We start from the raw sequence: 19,224 nt of genomic DNA, 5'->3' as shown, positions 1-19,224 counted from the left end.
TCCTGTATGGCCGGGGGCTGTACTCTGTGTAGTTGGTCCTGTATGGCTGGGGGCTGTACTCTGTGTAGTTGGTCCTGTATGGGGTCTATATACCTCCTACCTGTATGGCTGGGGGCTGTACTCTGTGTAGTTGGTCCTGTATGGCTGGGGGCTGTACTCTGTGTAGTTGGTCCTGTATGGCCGGGGGCTGTACTCTGTGTAGTTGGTCCTGTATGGCTCGGAGTTCATCCTGCTGTCTCTGGATGTTGGCCTGAATCATCCTGGTCCTCTGCTCCAGCTGGTCCTTCAGGTGCTGCATAGCATTCACCTGGGCTGAGAACTCTAGCACCGGCTTGGGGTTGGAGGGGGGAGTAAGGGGGGAAGAGAGAGAGGGAAACAGAGGGAGAAAGATTGTTCCCACCATGTTATATGACCAGCAAGCAGCGTCAGGCTACAATAGGTTCTGCTGTCTGAATGACTGTAGGGAGGTTCTGCTGTCTGAATGACTGTAGGGAGGTTCTGCTGTCTGAATGGCTGTAGGGAGGTTCTGCTGTCTGAATGACTGGAGGGAGGTTCTGCTGTCTGACATACTAGTACTGAATGGCTGTAGGGAGGTTCTGCTGTCTGAATGGCTGTAGGGAGGTTCTGCTGTCTGAATGGCTGTAGGGAGGTTCTGCTGTCTGAATGACTGGAGGGAGGTTCTGCTGTCTGAATGACTGGAGGGAGGTTCTGCTGTCTGACATACTAGTACTGAATGGCTGTAGGGAGGTTCTGCTGTCTGAATGGCTGTAGGGAGGTTCTGCTGTCTGAATGGCTGTAGGGAGGTTCTGCTGTCTGCTGTCTGAATGGCTGTAGGGAGGTTCTGCTGTCTGAATGGCTGTAGGGAGGTTCTGCTGTCTGCTGTCTGAATGGCTGTAGGGAGGTTCTGCTGTCTGACATACTAGTACTGAATGGCTGGAGGGAGGTTCTGCTGTCTGACATACTAGTACTGAATGGCTGGAGGGAGGTTCTGCTGTCTGAATGGCTGGAGGGAGGTTCTGCTGTCTGAATGGCTGTAGGGAGGTTCTGCTGTCTGCTGTCTGAATGACTGTAGGGAGGTTCTGCTGTCTGAATGGCTGTAGGGAGGTTCTGCTGTCGAAATGGCTGTAGGGAGGTTCTGCTGTCTGCTGTCTGAATGGCTGTAGGGAGGTTCTGCTGTCTGCTGTCTGAATAGCTGGAGGGAGTGTCTGCTGACTGAATGGCTGGAGGGAGGTTCTGCTGTCTGAATGGCTGTAGGGAGGTTCTGCTGTCTGACATACTAGTACTGAATGGCTGGAGGGAGGTTCTGCTGTCTGAATGGCTGGAGGGAGGTTCTGCTGTCTGAATGGCTGTAGGGAGGTTCTGCTGTCTGACATACTAGTACTGAATGGCTGGAGGGGGGTTCTGCTGTCTGACATACTAGTACTAAATGGCTGGAGGGAGGTTCTGCTGTCTGAATGGCTGGAGGGAGGTTCTGCTGTCTGAATGACTGGAGGGAGGTTCTGCTGTCTGAATGGCTGGAGGGAGGTTCTGCTGTCTGAATGGCTGTAGGGAGGTTCTGCTGTCTGAATGACTGGAGGGAGGTTCTGCTGTCTGAATGGCTGGAGGGAGGTTCTGCTGTCTGAATGGCTGGAGGGAGGTTCTGCTGTCTGAATGGCTGTAGGGATGTTCTGCTGTCTGCTGTCTGAATGGCTGTAGGGAGGTTCTGCTGTCTGCTGACTGAATGGCTGGAGGGAGGTTCTGCTGTCTGAATGGCTGTAGGGAGGTTCTGCTGGCTGACATACTAGTACTGAATGGCTGGAGGGAGGTTCTGCTGTCTGAATGGCTGGAGGGAGGTTCTGCTGTCTGCTGTCTGATAAGCTGTAGAGAGGTTCAATTGTCTGAATGGCTGTAGGGAGGTTCTGCTGTCTGAATGGCTGTAGGGAGGTTCTGCTGTCTGAATGGCTGGAGGGAGGTTCTGCTGTCTGAATGGCTGTAGGGATGTTCTGCTGTCTGCTGTCTGAATGGCTGTAGGGAGGTTCTGCTGTCTGAATGGCTGGAGGGAGGTTCTGCTGTCTGAATGGCTGGAGGGAGGTTCTGCTGTCTGAATGGCTGTAGGGATGTTCTGCTGTCTGCTGTCTGAATGGCTGTAGGGAGGTTCTGCTGTCTGCTGACTGAATGGCTGGAGGGAGGTTCTGCTGTCTGAATGGCTGTAGGGAGGTTCTGCTGGCTGACATACTAGTACTGAATGGCTGGAGGGAGGTTCTGCTGTCTGAATGGCTGGAGGGAGGTTCTGCTGTCTGCTGTCTGATAAGCTGTAGAGAGGTTCAATTGTCTGAATGGCTGTAGGGAGGTTCTGCTGTCTGAATGGCTGTAGGGAGGTTCTGCTGTCTGACATACTAGTACTGAATGGCTGGAGGGGGGTTCTGCTGTCTGACATACTAGTACTAAATGGCTGGAGGGAGGTTCTGCTGTCTGAATGGCTGTAGGGAGGTTCTGCTGTCTGAATGGCTGGAGGGAGGTTCTGCTGTCTGACATACTAGTACTGAATGGCTGGAGGGAGGTTCTGCTGTCTGAATGACTGGAGGGAGGTTCTGCTGTCTGAATGGCTGGAGGGAGGTTCTGCTGTCTGAATGGCTGTAGGGAGGTTCTGCTGTCTGCTGTCTGAATGGCTGTAGGGAGGTTCTGCTGTCTGCTGTCTGAATGGCTGTAGGGAGGTTCTGCTGTCTGCTGACTGAATAGCTGGAGGGAGATTTTGCTGTCTGAATGGCTGGAGGGAGGTTCTGCTGTCTGAATGGCTGTAGGGAGGTTCTGCTGTCTGCTGACTGAATAGCTGGAGGGAGGTTTTGCTGTCTGAATGGCTGGAGGGAGGTTCTGCTGTCTGAATGGCTGTAGGGAGGTTCTGCTGGCTGACATACTAGTACTGAATGGTTGTAGAGGTTCTGCTGGCTGAATGGCTGTAGGGAGGTTCTGCTGGCTGACATACTAGTACTGAATGGCTGGAGGGAGGTTCTGCTGTCTGAATGGCTGTAGGGAGGTTCTGCTGTCTGAATGGCTGTAGGGAGGTTCTGCTGTCTGAATGGCTGTAGGGAGGTTCTGCTGTCTGAATGGCTGTCTGACATACTAGTACTGAATGGCTGTAGGGAGGTTCTGCTGTCTGAATGGCTGTAGGGAGGTTCTGCTGTCTGCTGTCTGAATGGCTGTAGGGAGGTTCTGCTGTCTGCTGACTGAATAGCTGGAGGGAGGTTCTGCTGTCTGACATACTAGTACTGAACGGCTGGAGGGAGGTTCTGCTGTCTGACATTCTAGTACTGAACGGCTGGAGGGAGGTTCTGCTGTCTGAATGACTGTAGGGAGGTTCTGCTGTCTGAATAGCTGTAGGGAGGTTCTGATGTCTGAATGGCTATAGGGAGGTTCTGCTGTCTGACATACTAGTACTGAATGGCTGGAGGGAGGTTCTGCTGTCTGAATGACTGTAGAGAGGTTCTGCTGTCTGAATGGCTGTAGGGAGGTTCTGCTGTCTGAATGGCTGTAGGGAGGTTCTGCTGTCTGACATACTAGTACTGAATGGCTGGAGGGAGGTTCTGCTGTCTGAATGACTGTAGAGAGGTTCTGCTGTCTGAATGGCTGTAGGGAGGTTCTGCTGTCTGACATACTAGTACTGAATGGCTGGAGGGAGGTTCTGCTGTCTGACATACTAGTACTGAATGGCTGGAGGGAGGTTCAATTGTCTGAATGGCTGGAGGGAGGTTCTGCTGTCTGCTGTCTGAATGGCTGTAGAGAGGTTCTGCTGTCTGAATGACTGTAGGGAGGTTCTGCTGTCTGCTGTCTGAATGGCTGGAGGGAGGTTCTGCTGTCTGAATGGCTGTAGGGAGGTTCTGCTGTCTGACATACTAGTACTGAATGGCTGGAGGGAGGTTCTGCTGTCTGAATGGCTGGAGGGAGGTTATGCTGTCTGAATGGCTGTAGGGAGGTTCTGCTGTCTGACATACTAGTACTGAATGGCTGGAGGGAGGTTCTGCTGTCTGACATACTAGTACTGAATGGCTGGAGGGAGGTTCTGCTGTCTGCTGTCTGAATGGCTGGAGGGAGGTTCTGCTGTCTGCTGACTGAATAGCTGGAGGGAGGTTCTGCTGTCTGACATACTAGTACTGAATGACTGCAGGGAGGTTCTGCTGTCTGCTGACTGAATAGCTGGAGGGAGGTTCTGCTGTCTGACATACTAGTACTGAATGACTGCAGGGAGGTTCTGCTGTCTGCTGACTGAATGGCTGTAGGGAGGTTCTGCTGTCTGACATTCTAGTACTGAACGGCTGGAGGGAGGTTCTGCTGTCTGAATGACTGTAGGGAGGTTCTGATGTCTGACATACTAGTACTGAATGGCTGGAGGGAGGTTCTGCTGTCTGACATTCTAGTACTGAACGGCTGGAGGGAGGTTCTGCTGTCTGAATAGCTGTAGGGAGGTTCTGCTGTCTGAATGGCTGTAGGGAGGTTCTGCTGTCTGACATTCTAGTACTGAATGGCTGGAGGGAGGTTCTGCTGTCTGAATGGCTGGAGGGAGGTTCTGCTGTCTGAATGGCTGGAGGGAGGTTCTGCTGTCTGACATACTAGTACTGAATGGCTGGAGGGAGGTTCAATTGTCTGAATGGCTGGAGGGAGGTTCTGCTGTCTGCTGACTGAATAGCTGGAGGGAGGTTCTGCTGTCTGAATAGCTGTAGGGAGGTTCTGCTGTCTGAATGGCTGTAGGGAGGTTCTGCTGTCTGAATGGCTGGAGGGAGGTTCTGCTGTCTGACATACTAGTACTGAATGGCTGGAGGGAGGTTCTGCTGTCTGAATGACTGGAGGGAGGTTCTGCTGTCTGAATGGCTGGAGGGAGGTTCTGCTGTCTGAATGGCTGTAGGGAGGTTCTGCTGTCTGAATGACTGGAGGGAGGTTCTGCTGTCTGAATGGCTGGAGGGAGGTTCTGCTGTCTGAATGGCTGTAGGGATGTTCTGCTGTCTGCTGTCTGAATGGCTGGAGGGAGGTTCTGCTGTCTGACATACTAGTACTGAATGGCTGGAGGGAGGTTCTGCTGTCTGCTGTCTGAATGGCTGGAGGGAGGTTCTGCTGTCTGCTGACTGAATAGCTGGAGGGAGGTTCTGCTGTCTGACATACTAGTACTGAATGACTGCAGGGAGGTTCTGCTGTCTGCTGACTGAATAGCTGGAGGGAGGTTCTGCTGTCTGACATACTAGTACTGAATGACTGCAGGGAGGTTCTGCTGTCTGCTGACTGAATGGCTGTAGGGAGGTTCTGCTGTCTGACATTCTAGTACTGAACGGCTGGAGGGAGGTTCTGCTGTCTGAATGACTGTAGGGAGGTTCTGATGTCTGACATACTAGTACTGAATGGCTGGAGGGAGGTTCTGCTGTCTGACATTCTAGTACTGAACGGCTGGAGGGAGGTTCTGCTGTCTGAATAGCTGTAGGGAGGTTCTGCTGTCTGAATGGCTGTAGGGAGGTTCTGCTGTCTGACATTCTAGTACTGAATGGCTGGAGGGAGGTTCTGCTGTCTGAATGGCTGGAGGGAGGTTCTGCTGTCTGAATGGCTGGAGGGAGGTTCTGCTGTCTGACATACTAGTACTGAATGGCTGGAGGGAGGTTCAATTGTCTGAATGGCTGGAGGGAGGTTCTGCTGTCTGCTGTCTGAATGGCTGGAGGGAGGTTCTGCTGTCTGAATGGCTGGAGGGAGGTTCTGCTGTCTGACATACTAGTACTGAATGGCTGGAGGGAGGTTCAATTGTCTGAATGGCTGGAGGGAGGTTCTGCTGTCTGCTGTCTGAATGACTGCAGGGAGGTTCTGCTGTCTGCTGACTGAATAGCTGGAGGGAGGTTCTGCTGTCTGAATAGCTGTAGGGAGGTTCTGCTGTCTGAATGGCTGTAGGGAGGTTCTGCTGTCTGAATGGCTGGAGGGAGGTTCTGCTGTCTGACATACTAGTACTGAATGGCTGGAGGGAGGTTCTGCTGTCTGAATGACTGGAGGGAGGTTCTGCTGTCTGAATGGCTGTAGGGAGGTTCTGCTGTCTGAATGACTGGAGGGAGGTTCTGCTGTCTGAATGGCTGGAGGGAGGTTCTGCTGTCTGAATGGCTGTAGGGATGTTCTGCTGTCTGCTGTCTGAATGGCTGTAGGGAGGTTCTGCTGTCTGCTGACTGAATGGCTGGAGGGAGGTTCTGCTGTCTGAATGGCTGTAGGGAGGTTCTGCTGGCTGACATACTAGTACTGAATGGCTGGAGGGAGGTTCTGCTGTCTGAATGGCTGGAGGGAGGTTCTGCTGTCTGCTGTCTGATAAGCTGTAGAGAGGTTCAATTGTCTGAATGGCTGTAGGGAGGTTCTGCTGTCTGAATGGCTGTAGGGAGGTTCTGCTGTCTGACATACTAGTACTGAATGGCTGGAGGGGGGTTCTGCTGGCTGACATACTAGTACTAAATGGCTGGAGGGAGGTTCTGCTGTCTGAATGGCTGGAGGGAGGTTCTGCTGTCTGACATACTAGTACTGAATGGCTGGAGGGAGGTTCTGCTGTCTGACATACTAGTACTGAATGGCTGGAGGGAGGTTCTGCTGTCTGAATGACTGGAGGGAGGTTCTGCTGTCTGAATGGCTGGAGGGAGGTTCTGCTGTCTGAATGGCTGTAGGGAGGTTCTGCTGTCTGAATGGCTGGAGGGAGGTTCTGCTGTCTGAATGACTGGAGGGAGGTTCTGCTGTCTGAATGGCTGTAGGGATGTTCTGCTGTCTGCTGTCTGAATGGCTGTAGGGAGGTTCTGCTGTCTGCTGTCTGAATGGCTGTAGGGAGGTTCTGCTGTCTGCTGTCTGAATGGCTGTAGGGAGGTTCTGCTGTCTGCTGACTGAATAGCTGGAGGGAGATTTTGCTGTCTGAATGGCTGGAGGGAGGTTCTGCTGTCTGAATGGCTGTAGGGAGGTTCTGCTGTCTGCTGACTGAATAGCTGGAGGGAGGTTTTGCTGTCTGAATGGCTGGAGGGAGGTTCTGCTGTCTGAATGGCTGTAGGGAGGTTCTGCTGGCTGACATACTAGTACTGAATGGTTGTAGAGGTTCTGCTGGCTGAATGGCTGTAGGGAGGTTCTGCTGGCTGACATACTAGTACTGAATGGCTGGAGGGAGGTTCTGCTGTCTGAATGGCTGTAGGGAGGTTCTGCTGTCTGAATGGCTGTAGGGAGGTTCTGCTGTCTGAATGGCTGTAGGGAGGTTCTGCTGTCTGAATGGCTGTCTGACATACTAGTACTGAATGGCTGTAGGGAGGTTCTGCTGTCTGAATGGCTGTAGGGAGGTTCTGCTGTCTGCTGTCTGAATGGCTGTAGGGAGGTTCTGCTGTCTGCTGACTGAATAGCTGGACGGAGGTTCTGCTGTCTGACATACTAGTACTGAACGGCTGGAGGGAGGTTCTGCTGTCTGACATTCTAGTACTGAACGGCTGGAGGGAGGTTCTGCTGTCTGAATGACTGTAGGGAGGTTCTGCTGTCTGAATAGCTGTAGGGAGGTTCTGATGTCTGAATGGCTATAGGGAGGTTCTGCTGTCTGACATACTAGTACTGAATGGCTGGAGGGAGGTTCTGCTGTCTGAATGACTGTAGAGAGGTTCTGCTGTCTGAATGGCTGTAGGGAGGTTCTGCTGTCTGAATGGCTGTAGGGAGGTTCTGCTGTCTGACATACTAGTACTGAATGGCTGGAGGGAGGTTCTGCTGTCTGAATGACTGTAGAGAGGTTCTGCTGTCTGAATGGCTGTAGGGAGGTTCTGCTGTCTGACATACTAGTACTGAATGGCTGGAGGGAGGTTCTGCTGTCTGACATACTAGTACTGAATGGCTGGAGGGAGGTTCAATTGTCTGAATGGCTGGAGGGAGGTTCTGCTGTCTGCTGTCTGAATGGCTGTAGAGAGGTTCTGCTGTCTGAATGACTGTAGGGAGGTTCTGCTGTCTGCTGTCTGAATGGCTGGAGGGAGGTTCTGCTGTCTGAATGGCTGTAGGGAGGTTCTGCTGTCTGACATACTAGTACTGAATGGCTGGAGGGAGGTTCTGCTGTCTGAATGGCTGGAGGGAGGTTCTGCTGTCTGAATGGCTGTAGGGAGGTTCTGCTGTCTGACATACTAGTACTGAATGGCTGGAGGGAGGTTCTGCTGTCTGACATACTAGTACTGAATGGCTGGAGGGAGGTTCTGCTGTCTGCTGTCTGAATGGCTGGAGGGAGGTTCTGCTGTCTGCTGACTGAATAGCTGGAGGGAGGTTCTGCTGTCAGACATACTAGTACTGAATGACTGCAGGGAGGTTCTGCTGTCTGCTGACTGAATAGCTGGAGGGAGGTTCTGCTGTCTGACATACTAGTACTGAATGACTGCAGGGAGGTTCTGCTGTCTGCTGACTGAATGGCTGTAGGGAGGTTCTGCTGTCTGACATTCTAGTACTGAACGGCTGGAGGGAGGTTCTGCTGTCTGAATGACTGTAGGGAGGTTCTGATGTCTGACATACTAGTACTGAATGGCTGGAGGGAGGTTCTGCTGTCTGACATTCTAGTACTGAACGGCTGGAGGGAGGTTCTGCTGTCTGAATAGCTGTAGGGAGGTTCTGCTGTCTGAATGGCTGTAGGGAGGTTCTGCTGTCTGACATTCTAGTACTGAATGGCTGGAGGGAGGTTCTGCTGTCTGAATGGCTGGAGGGAGGTTCTGCTGTCTGAATGGCTGGAGGGAGGTTCTGCTGTCTGACATACTAGTACTGAATGGCTGGAGGGAGGTTCAATTGTCTGAATGGCTGGAGGAGGTTCTGCTGTCTGCTGTCTGAATGGCTGGAGGGAGGTTCTGCTGTCTGAATGGCTGGAGGGAGGTTCTGCTGTCTGACATACTAGTACTGAATGGCTGGAGGGAGGTTCAATTGTCTGAATGGCTGGAGGGAGGTTCTGCTGTCTGCTGTCTGAATGACTGCAGGGAGGTTCTGCTGTCTGCTGACTGAATAGCTGGAGGGAGGTTCTGCTGTCTGAATAGCTGTAGGGAGGTTCTGCTGTCTGAATGGCTGTAGGGAGGTTCTGCTGTCTGAATGGCTGTAGGGAGGTTCTACTGTCTGAATGGCTGTAGGGAGGTTCTGCTGTCTGAATGGCTGGAGGGAGGTTCTGCTGTCTGAATGGCTGTAGGGAGGTTCTGCTGTCTGACATACTAGTACTGAATGGCTGTAGGATGGTCACACTTAAGCGGTGTCCCAAATAAGCACCCTATTCACTATTTAGTACACTACTTTTCACCAGGCTCCATAGGGCAAAGTCAAAAGTAGTGCACTATACAGGGCAAAGGGATCCATTAGGGCTGTAACCTTGGATAAATGGGTACCAGGCGAATAGGGTTGATAGACAGGCGTTTCTCACCTCTTGTTGTTGGTGTTGTTGTATCACAGGATGGACGGGAGCCACACTGTGTCCCGTGGTCTGAGAACTCATAGACTTCACACACACACACCAACACAGACAACAGATACAGTGTGAGTTTGATTCAGTTGCAGTTGATTCAGAGTCGATTCCATTTAGATTCGTCTCAGGTTGAATTGGACCTGGTCATGTCCTGCTCCTCCACAACAGATTCTATTCATTATGCATTTTAATAGCACCTGTTGGACTCACCCCAATTGCCCAGTCAAAACAAACTTGCTTATTTTTGGGGGTTCTGTTCCAATCACTTTCTGTCCAGTCGCATTCTGTCCAATCAGGGCTTACCTGGCTGCTGATGGAGGAGCGTCTCTGTGATGTCATCTCGATGGTGGAGGCAGCATGTGACTGACGAGGGGGCGTGGCCATGTCCATGTGGAGCTTGGAGGCTGTTGCTATGGAGATGAGAGATCCTATTATAGTCAGAGATACCGATGTGTGAGTGGTCTGAGATGTGTGTGTGTGTGGTCTGTGTGTGTTCTCTTACAGGTACAGGTGTTGTCTGAGAGCTGTGAGGAGGTCTTGTGAGAGGACAGAGAGGTGGAGGAGGGGGTGTGGCTACGGTCAAAGCGTTCCAGGGCCTCTTTCAGGCTGGAAACTGTGTTGAGCTGACACTCAGATCCACTGTCTTGACTCTGCTTGAGGGAGGAGAAGGAACTAATCACGATGGAGGTAGATAGACCACTTAGATATCTACCACTTAGACAGTCATAGTTATATTAATAACAGATATCTACCACTTAGACAGTCATAGTTATATTAATAACAGATATCTACCACTTAGACAGTCATAGTTATATTAATAACAGATAGACATCTACCACTTAGACTGTCATAGTTATATTAATAACAGATAGATAGATACCACTTAGACAGTCATAGTTATATTAATAACAGATAGATATCTACCACTTAGACAGTCATAGTTATATTAATAACAGATAGATATCTACCACTTAGACAGTCATAGTTATATTAATAACAGATAGGTATCTACCACTTAGACAGTCATAGTTATATTAATAACAGATAGATATCACTTAGACAGTCATAGATATATTAATAACAGATATCTACCACTTAGACAGTCATAGTTATATTAATAACAGATAGATATCACTTAGACAGTCATAGTTATATTAATAACAGATAGATATCACTTAGACTGTCATAGTTAAATTAATAACAGATAGATACCACTTAGACAGTCATAGTTATATTAATAACAGATAGATATCACTTAGACAGTCATAGTTATATTAATAACAGATAGATATCTACCACTTAGACAGTCATAGTTATATTAATAACAGATAGATATCTACCACTTAGACAGTCATAGTTATATTAATAACAGATAGATATCACTTAGACTGTCATAGTTATATTAATAACAGATAGATACCACTTAGACAGTCATAGTTATATTAATAACAGATAGACATCACTTAGACAGTCATAGTTATATTAATAACAGATAGATATCACTTAGACAGTCATAGTTATATTAATAACAGATAGATATCACTTAGACAGTCATAGTTATATTAATAACAGATAGATATCTACCACTTAGACAGTCATAGTTATATTAATAACATATAGATATCTACCACTTAGACTGTCATAGTTAAATTAATAACAGATAGATATCTACCACTTAGACAGTCATAGTTATATTAATAACAGATAGATATCACTTAGACAGTCATAGTTATATTAATAACAGATAGATATCTACCACTTAGACAGTCATAGTTATATTAATAACAGATAGATATCTACCACTTAGACAGTCATAGTTATATTAATAACAAATAGATACCACTTAGACAGTCATAGTTATATTAATAACAGATAGATATCTATCACTTAGACAGTCATAGTTATATTAATAACAGATAGATACCACTTAGACAGTCATAGTTATATTAATAACAGATAGATATCTACCACTTAGACAGTCATAGATATATTAATAACAGATAGATACCACTTAGACAGTCATAGTTATATTAATAACAGATAGATACCACTTAGACAGTCATAGCTATATTAATAACAGATAGATATCTACCACTTAGACAGTCATAGTTATATTAATAACAGATAGATATCACTTAGACAGTCATAGTTATATTAATAACAGATAGATACCACTTAGACAGTCATAGTTATATTAATAACAGATAGATAGATACCACTTAGACAGTCATAGTTATATTAATAACAGATAGATACCACTTAGACAGTCATAGTTATATTAATAACAGATAGATATCTACTTAGACAGTCATAGTTATATTAATAACAGATAGATATCTACCACTTAGACAGTCATAGATATATTAATAACAGATAGATATCTACCACTTAGACAGTCATAGTCATATTAATAACAGATAGATACCACTTAGACAGTCATAGTTATATTAATAACAGATAGATATCTACCACTTAGACAGTCATAGTTATATTAATAACAGATAGATATCTACCACTTAGACAGTCATAGTTATATTAATAACAGATAGATACCACTTAGACAGTCATAGTTATATTAATAACAGATAGATATCTACCACTTAGACAGTCATAGTTATATTAATAACAGATAGATATCTACTTAGACAGTCATAGTTATATTAATAACAGATAGATATCTACCACTTAGACAGTCATAGATATATTAATAACAGATAGATATCTACCACTTAGACAGTCATAGTCATATTAATAACAGATAGATACCACTTAGACAGTCATAGTTATATTAATAACAGATAGATATCTACCACTTAGACAGTCATAGTTATATTAATAACAGATAGATACCACTTAGACAGTCATAGTTATATTAATAACAGATAGATATCTACCACTTAGACAGTCATAGTTATATTAATAACAGATAGATACCACTTAGACAGTCATAGTTATATTAATAACAGATAGATACTACTTAGACAGTCATAGATATATTAATAACAGATAGATATCTACCACTTAGACAGTCATAGTTATATTAATAACAGATAGACATCTACCACTTAGACTGTCATAGTTATATTAATAACAGATAGATAGATACCACTTAGACAGTCATAGTTATATTAATAACAGATAGATATCTACCACTTAGACAGTCATAGTTATATTAATAACAGATAGATATCTACCACTTAGACAGTCATAGTTATATTAATAACAGATAGGTATCTACCACTTAGACAGTCATAGTTATATTAATAACAGATAGATATCACTTAGACAGTCATAGATATATTAATAACAGATATCTACCACTTAGACAGTCATAGTTATATTAATAACAGATAGATATCTACTTAGACAGTCATAGTTATATTAATAACAGATAGATATCTACCACTTAGACAGTCATAGATATATTAATAACAGATAGATATCTACCACTTAGACAGTCATAGTCATATTAATAACAGATAGATACCACTTAGACAGTCATAGTTATATTAATAACAGATAGATATCTACCACTTAGACAGTCATAGTTATATTAATAACAGATAGATATCTACCACTTAGACAGTCATAGTTATATTAATAACAGATAGATATCTACCACTTAGACAGTCATAGTTATATTAATAACAGATAGATACCACTTAGACAGTCATAGTTATATTAATAACAGATAGATATCTACCACTTAGACAGTCATAGTTATATTAATAACAGATAGATACCACTTAGACAGTCATAGTTATATTAATAACAGATAGATACTACTTAGACAGTCATAGATATATTAATAACAGATAGATATCTACCACTTAGACAGTCATAGTTATATTAATAACAGATAGACATCTACCACTTAGACTGTCATAGTTATATTAATAACAGATAGATAGATACCACTTAGACAGTCATAGTTATATTAATAACAGATAGATATCTACCACTTAGACAGTCATAGTTATATTAATAACAGATAGATATCTACCACTTAGACAGTCATAGTTATATTAATAACAGATAGGTATCTACCACTTAGACAGTCATAGTTATATTAATAACAGATAGATATCACTTAGACAGTCATAGATATATTAATAACAGATATCTACCACTTAGACAGTCATAGTTATATTAATAACAGATAGATATCACTTAGACAGTCATAGTTATATTAATAACAGATAGATATCACTTAGACTGTCATAGTTAAATTAATAACAGATAGATATCTACCACTTAGACAGTCATAGTTATATTAATAACAGATAGATATCACTTAGACTGTCATAGTTATATTAATAACAGATAGATACCACTTAGACAGTCATAGTTATATTAATAACAGATAGACATCACTTAGACAGTCATAGTTATATTAATAACAGATAGATATCACTTAGACAGTCATAGTTATATTAATAACAGATAGATATCACTTAGACAGTCATAGTTATATTAATAACAGATAGATATCTACCACTTAGACAGTCATAGTTATATTAATAACATATAGATATCTACCACTTAGACTGTCATAGTTAAATTAATAACAGATAGATATCTACCACTTAGACAGTCATAGTTATATTAATAACAGATAGATATCACTTAGACAGTCATAGTTATATTAATAACAGATAGATATCTACCACTTAGACAGTCATAGTTATATTAATAACAGATAGATATCTACCACTTAGACAGTCATAGTTATATTAATAACAAATAGATACCACTTAGACAGTCATAGTTATATTAATAACAGATAGATATCTATCACTTAGACAGTCATAGTTATATTAATAACAGATAGATACCACTTAGACAGTCATAGTTATATTAATAACAGATAGATATCTACCACTTAGACAGTCATAGATATATTAATAACAGATAGATACCACTTAGACAGTCATAGTTATATTAATAACAGATAGATACCACTTAGACAGTCATAGCTATATTAATAACAGATAGATATCTACCACTTAGACAGTCATAGTTATATTAATAACAGATAGATATCACTTAGACAGTCATAGTTATATTAATAACAGATAGATACCACTTAGACAGTCATAGTTATATTAATAACAGATAGATAGATACCACTTAGACAGTCATAGTTATATTAATAACAGATAGATACCACTTAGACAGTCATAGTTATATTAATAACAGATAGATATCTACTTAGACAGTCATAGTTATATTAATAACAGATAGATATCTACCACTTAGACAGTCATAGATATATTAATAACAGATAGATATCTACCACTTAGACAGTCATAGTCATATTAATAACAGATAGATACCACTTAGACAGTCATAGTTATATTAATAACAGATAGATATCTACCACTTAGACAGTCATAGTTATATTAATAACAGATAGATATCTACCACTTAGACAGTCATAGTTATATTAATAACAGATAGATACCACTTAGACAGTCATAGTTATATTAATAACAGATAGATATCTACCACTTAGACAGTCATAGTTATATTAATAACAGATAGATATCTACTTAGACAGTCATAGTTATATTAATAACAGATAGATATCTACCACTTAGACAGTCATAGATATATTAATAACAGATAGATATCTACCACTTAGACAGTCATAGTCATATTAATAACAGATAGATACCACTTAGACAGTCATAGTTATATTAATAACAGATAGATATCTACCACTTAGACAGTCATAGTTATATTAATAACAGATAGATACCACTTAGACAGTCATAGTTATATTAATAACAGATAGATATCTACCACTTAGACAGTCATAGTTATATTAATAACAGATAGATACCACTTAGACAGTCATAGTTATATTAATAACAGATAGATACTACTTAGACAGTCATAGATATATTAATAACAGATAGATATCTACCACTTAGACAGTCATAGTTATATTAATAACAGATAGATACTACTTAGACAGTCATAGATATATTAATAACAGATAGATATCTACCACTTAGACAGTCATAGATATATTAATAACAGATAGATACCACTTAGACTGTCATAGTTATATTAATAACAGATAGATATCACTTAGACAGTCATAGTTATATTAATAACAGATAGATACCACTTAGACAGTCATAGTTATATTAATAACAGATAGATATCACTTAGACAGTCATAGTTATATTAATATCAGATAGATATCTACCACTTAGACAGTCATAGTTATATTAATAACAGATAGATACCACTTAGACAGTCATAGTTATATTAATAACAGATAGATATCACTTAGACAGTCATAGTTATATTAATATCAGATAGATATCTACCACTTAGACAGTCATAGTTATATTAATAACAGAAAGATCACTTAGACAGTCCTAGTTATATTAATAACAGATAGATATCTACCACTTAGACAGTCATAGTTATATTAATAACAGATAGATACCACTTAGACAGTCATAGCTATATTAATAACAGATAGATATCTACTTAGACAGTCATAGTTATATTAATAACAGATAGATATCTACCACTTAGACCGTCATAGTTATATTAATAACAGATAGATACCACTTAGACAGTCATAGCTATATTAATAACAGATAGATATCTACTTAGACAGTCATAGTTATATTAATAACAGATAGATATCTACCACTTAGACAGTCATAGTTATATTAATAACAGATAGATACCACTTAGACAGTCATAGTTATATTAATAACAGATAGATATCTACTTAGACTGTCATAGTTATATTAATAACAGATAGATACCACTTAGACAGTCATAGTTATATTAATAACAGATAGATATCTAGTTAGACTGTCAGTTATATTAATAACAGATAGATATCTACTTAGACAGTCAGTTATATTAATAACAGATAGATATCTACTTAGACAGTCATAGTTATATTAATAACAGATAGATATCTACTTAGACAGTCATAGTTATATTAATAACAGATATCTACCACTTAGACTGTCATAGTTATATTAATAACAGATAGATATCTACCACTTAGACAGTCATAGTTATATTCATATGAAAGAGGGAAAATACACACCAATATGGTGATGCATCTCACCTTGTCCACAGTTACCTCAGGAGGCGGCTCTTCAATGATACCCAGCTCTCTACGCTGCTCTGCCCTCACCTCCGCGTAGCTACACAGAGAACAGAACAAGTCACCTCTCCATAGTTACACAGAGAGACAGAACAAGTCACCTCTCCATAGTTACACAGAGAGACAGAACAAGTCACCTCTCCATAGCAACACAGAGAGACAGAACAAGTCACCTCTCCATAGTTACACAGAGAGACAAAACAAGTCACCTCTCCATAGTTACACAGAGAACAGAACAAGTCACCTCTCCATAGCAACACAGAGAGACAGAACAAGTCACCTCTCCATAGTTACACAGAGAGACAGAACAAGTCACCTCTCCATAGTTACACAGAGAGACAGAACAAGTCACCTCTCCATAGCAACACAGAGAGACAGAACAAGTCACCTCTCCATAGTTACACAGAGAGACAAAACAAGTCACCTCTCCATAGTTACACAGAGAACAGAACAGGTCACTTCTCCATAGCTACACAGAGAGACAGAACAAGTCACCTCTCCATAGCTACACAGAGAGACAGAACAAGTCACCTCTCCATAGTTACACAGAGAGACAGAACAAGTCACCTCTCCATAGTTACACAGAGAACAGAACAAGTCACCTCTCCATAGCAACACAGAGAGACAGAACAAGTCACCTCTCCATAGTTACACAGAGAGACAAAACAAGTCACCTCTCCATAGTTACACAGAGAACAGAACAGGTCACTTCTCCATAGTTACACAGAGAGACAGAACAAAACCGTCCCTCACAATATAATTATGTTCCCATTTTCTAGTCCTTTATACAAATTGGAAGGATTTATTCTGTTGTTCATTTTAAATAAAATATGTTATGCCTTGAAAGAATTTACAATAAATGATAGTCAGATTTTTAGAAGTATATAGATTATCAACTGTGTAGTCCAATCTTACCTGACGACAGTGTGTGTGGAGAACTATGTGCAAATTTAAACAAATAGGTTTTAACCTCTCTTGGGTAGGGGGCAGTGTTTTCACGTCCGGGTGAAAAGCGTACCCAAAGTAAACTGCCTGTTACTCAGGCCCAGAAGCTAGGATATGCATATCATTGGTAGATTTGGATACAAAACACTCTAAAGTTTCTAAAACTGTTAAAATAATGTCAGTCTACCACTAATTCAGCCTACCACTATTTACAATGAATGTCACTTTCATTATAAAGCAAAGTCCTCCCAGACTGCAGTTCCTAGGGCTTCCACTAGATGTCAACAGTCTTTAGAAAGAGATTCAGGCTGGTTTTTGGAAAAATGAGCCAGAAAATGTAGTTTTTCTAGGTGGCTCCTATTTTGGCTGTAGTGTTTCCAAGCTCGTGAATGAGAGCACGTTCTTTGTTTGTTTTTCCGGTAAAGACAATAACGATTCTCCGTCTTAAATTTTATCGTTTATTTACATATTAGGGTACCTGAGGTTTGATTATAAACGTTGTTTGACTTGTTTTGATAAGTTTATTAGTAACGTTTGGGATTCATTTTGTATGCATTTTAAAGGAGGGAAACCGGGGGATAATTGACTGAAGTGCGACCAGCTAAAAACTGAGTTTTTATGGAAATAAAGAAGGACATTATCGAACAAAATGACCATTTGTGATGTAACTGGGACCTTTTGGAGTGCCAACTGAAGAAGATCATCAAAGGTAAGGCATTTATTATATCGCTATTTCTGACTTTCGTGTCACACCAGCCTGGTTGAAACATGTTTTTCATGGTTTTGTAAGCGGGGCGCTGTCCTCAGATAATTGCGTGGTGTGCTTTCACCGTAAAGCCTCACAGAAATCGGACACAGCGACTGGACTAACAAGAAGGTTAAGCTTTTTATTTTGTTGTATTTACACTTGTGATTTTATAAAAGTTAAATATTTATATTTCTGTAGTTTGAATTACGGCGCTCCCCAATTTCACCGGATGTTGGCAAGGTGGGACGTTTACCGTCCAGCCTGCCCATTAGAAGTTAAACAGATCTTTTCTGATTGGACAGTGAGATGAGGTGTGCCTGTTGGTCGTTGGCTTTCGACCTTCGTCTGGCGTTGACCGTCCAGCCTGCCCATTAGAAGTTAAACAGATCTTTTCTGATTGGACAGTGAGATGAGGTGTGCCTGTTGGTCGTTGGCATTTCGACCTTAGTCTGACGTTTACCGTCCCGCCTGCCCATAACGAAGTTAAACATTACCATGACATGTCCTCCCTACCTGACGACGGTGTGCGTGCAGACGATGAACTCAGGCCTGGAGTTCCACTGGTGATAGGTGATGTAGTGACGAGTCTGGAGCCAAATCCACTGTTGGCCTTTGGTCAGGAACCTGTAGTGACACGACTTCCCTTTACCGTACTGCATCACTAGACAGAGAGGAGAGGAACCTGTAGTAACTTTACCATACTGCATCACTAGACAGAGAGGAGAGAGGAGAGGAACCTGTAGTAACTTTACCATACTGCATCACTAGACAGAGAGGAGAGAGGAGAGGAACCTGTAGTAACTTTACCATACTGCATCACTAGACAGAGAGGAGAGAGGAGAGGAACCTGTAGTAACTTTACCATACTGCATCACTAGACAGAGAGGAGAGGAACCTGTAGTAACTTTACCATACTGCATCACTAGACAGAGAGGAGAGAGGAGAGGAACCTGTAGTAACTTTACC

The 19,224-nt window shown here is 42.4% G+C and overlaps 1 protein-coding gene across 1 annotated transcript; it reads right to left on the bottom strand.

Moving 5' to 3' along the window:
- Positions 1-77: 77 nt before the first annotated feature.
- On the bottom strand, positions 78-18,917 carry LOC135506586 (circadian locomoter output cycles protein kaput-like). Its single transcript, XM_064925922.1, has 6 exons — positions 18,772-18,917; positions 16,527-16,605; positions 9,921-10,068; positions 9,722-9,828; positions 9,377-9,451; positions 78-331 (listed from the first exon to the last, which is right to left on the bottom strand). The coding sequence occupies exons 1-6, from the start codon at positions 18,915-18,917 to the stop codon at positions 86-88; spliced, it is 801 nt and encodes a 266-aa protein (XP_064781994.1). The 3' UTR covers positions 78-85.
- Between the last annotated feature and the right edge of the window lie 307 nt (positions 18,918-19,224).

The sequence above is a fragment of the Oncorhynchus masou genome, chromosome 20 (genome assembly GCF_036934945.1).
Source record: "Oncorhynchus masou masou isolate Uvic2021 chromosome 20, UVic_Omas_1.1, whole genome shotgun sequence".
Taxonomy (NCBI): Eukaryota; Metazoa; Chordata; class Actinopteri; order Salmoniformes; family Salmonidae; genus Oncorhynchus; species Oncorhynchus masou.
Note: the sequence above shows the minus strand (reverse complement) of the source record. Positions and strands in the feature narration are given on the sequence as shown.

What these genes read in the sequence shown, in the direction of transcription:
- LOC135506586 (XM_064925922.1), bottom strand. Translation starts at nt 18,917, where the DNA reads ATGCAGTACGGTAAAGGGAAGTCGTGTCACTACAGGTTCCTGACCAAA. An exon ending in CTGAGGTAACTGTGGACAAG is followed by an intron (nt 10,069 to 16,526) that starts GTGAGATGCATC and finishes TCCCTCAAGCAG; the next exon opens with AGTCAAGACAGTGGATCTGA. An exon ending in CTCAGACAACACCTGTACCT is followed by an intron (nt 9,829 to 9,920) that starts GTAAGAGAACAC and finishes TCATCTCCATAG; the next exon opens with CAACAGCCTCCAAGCTCCAC.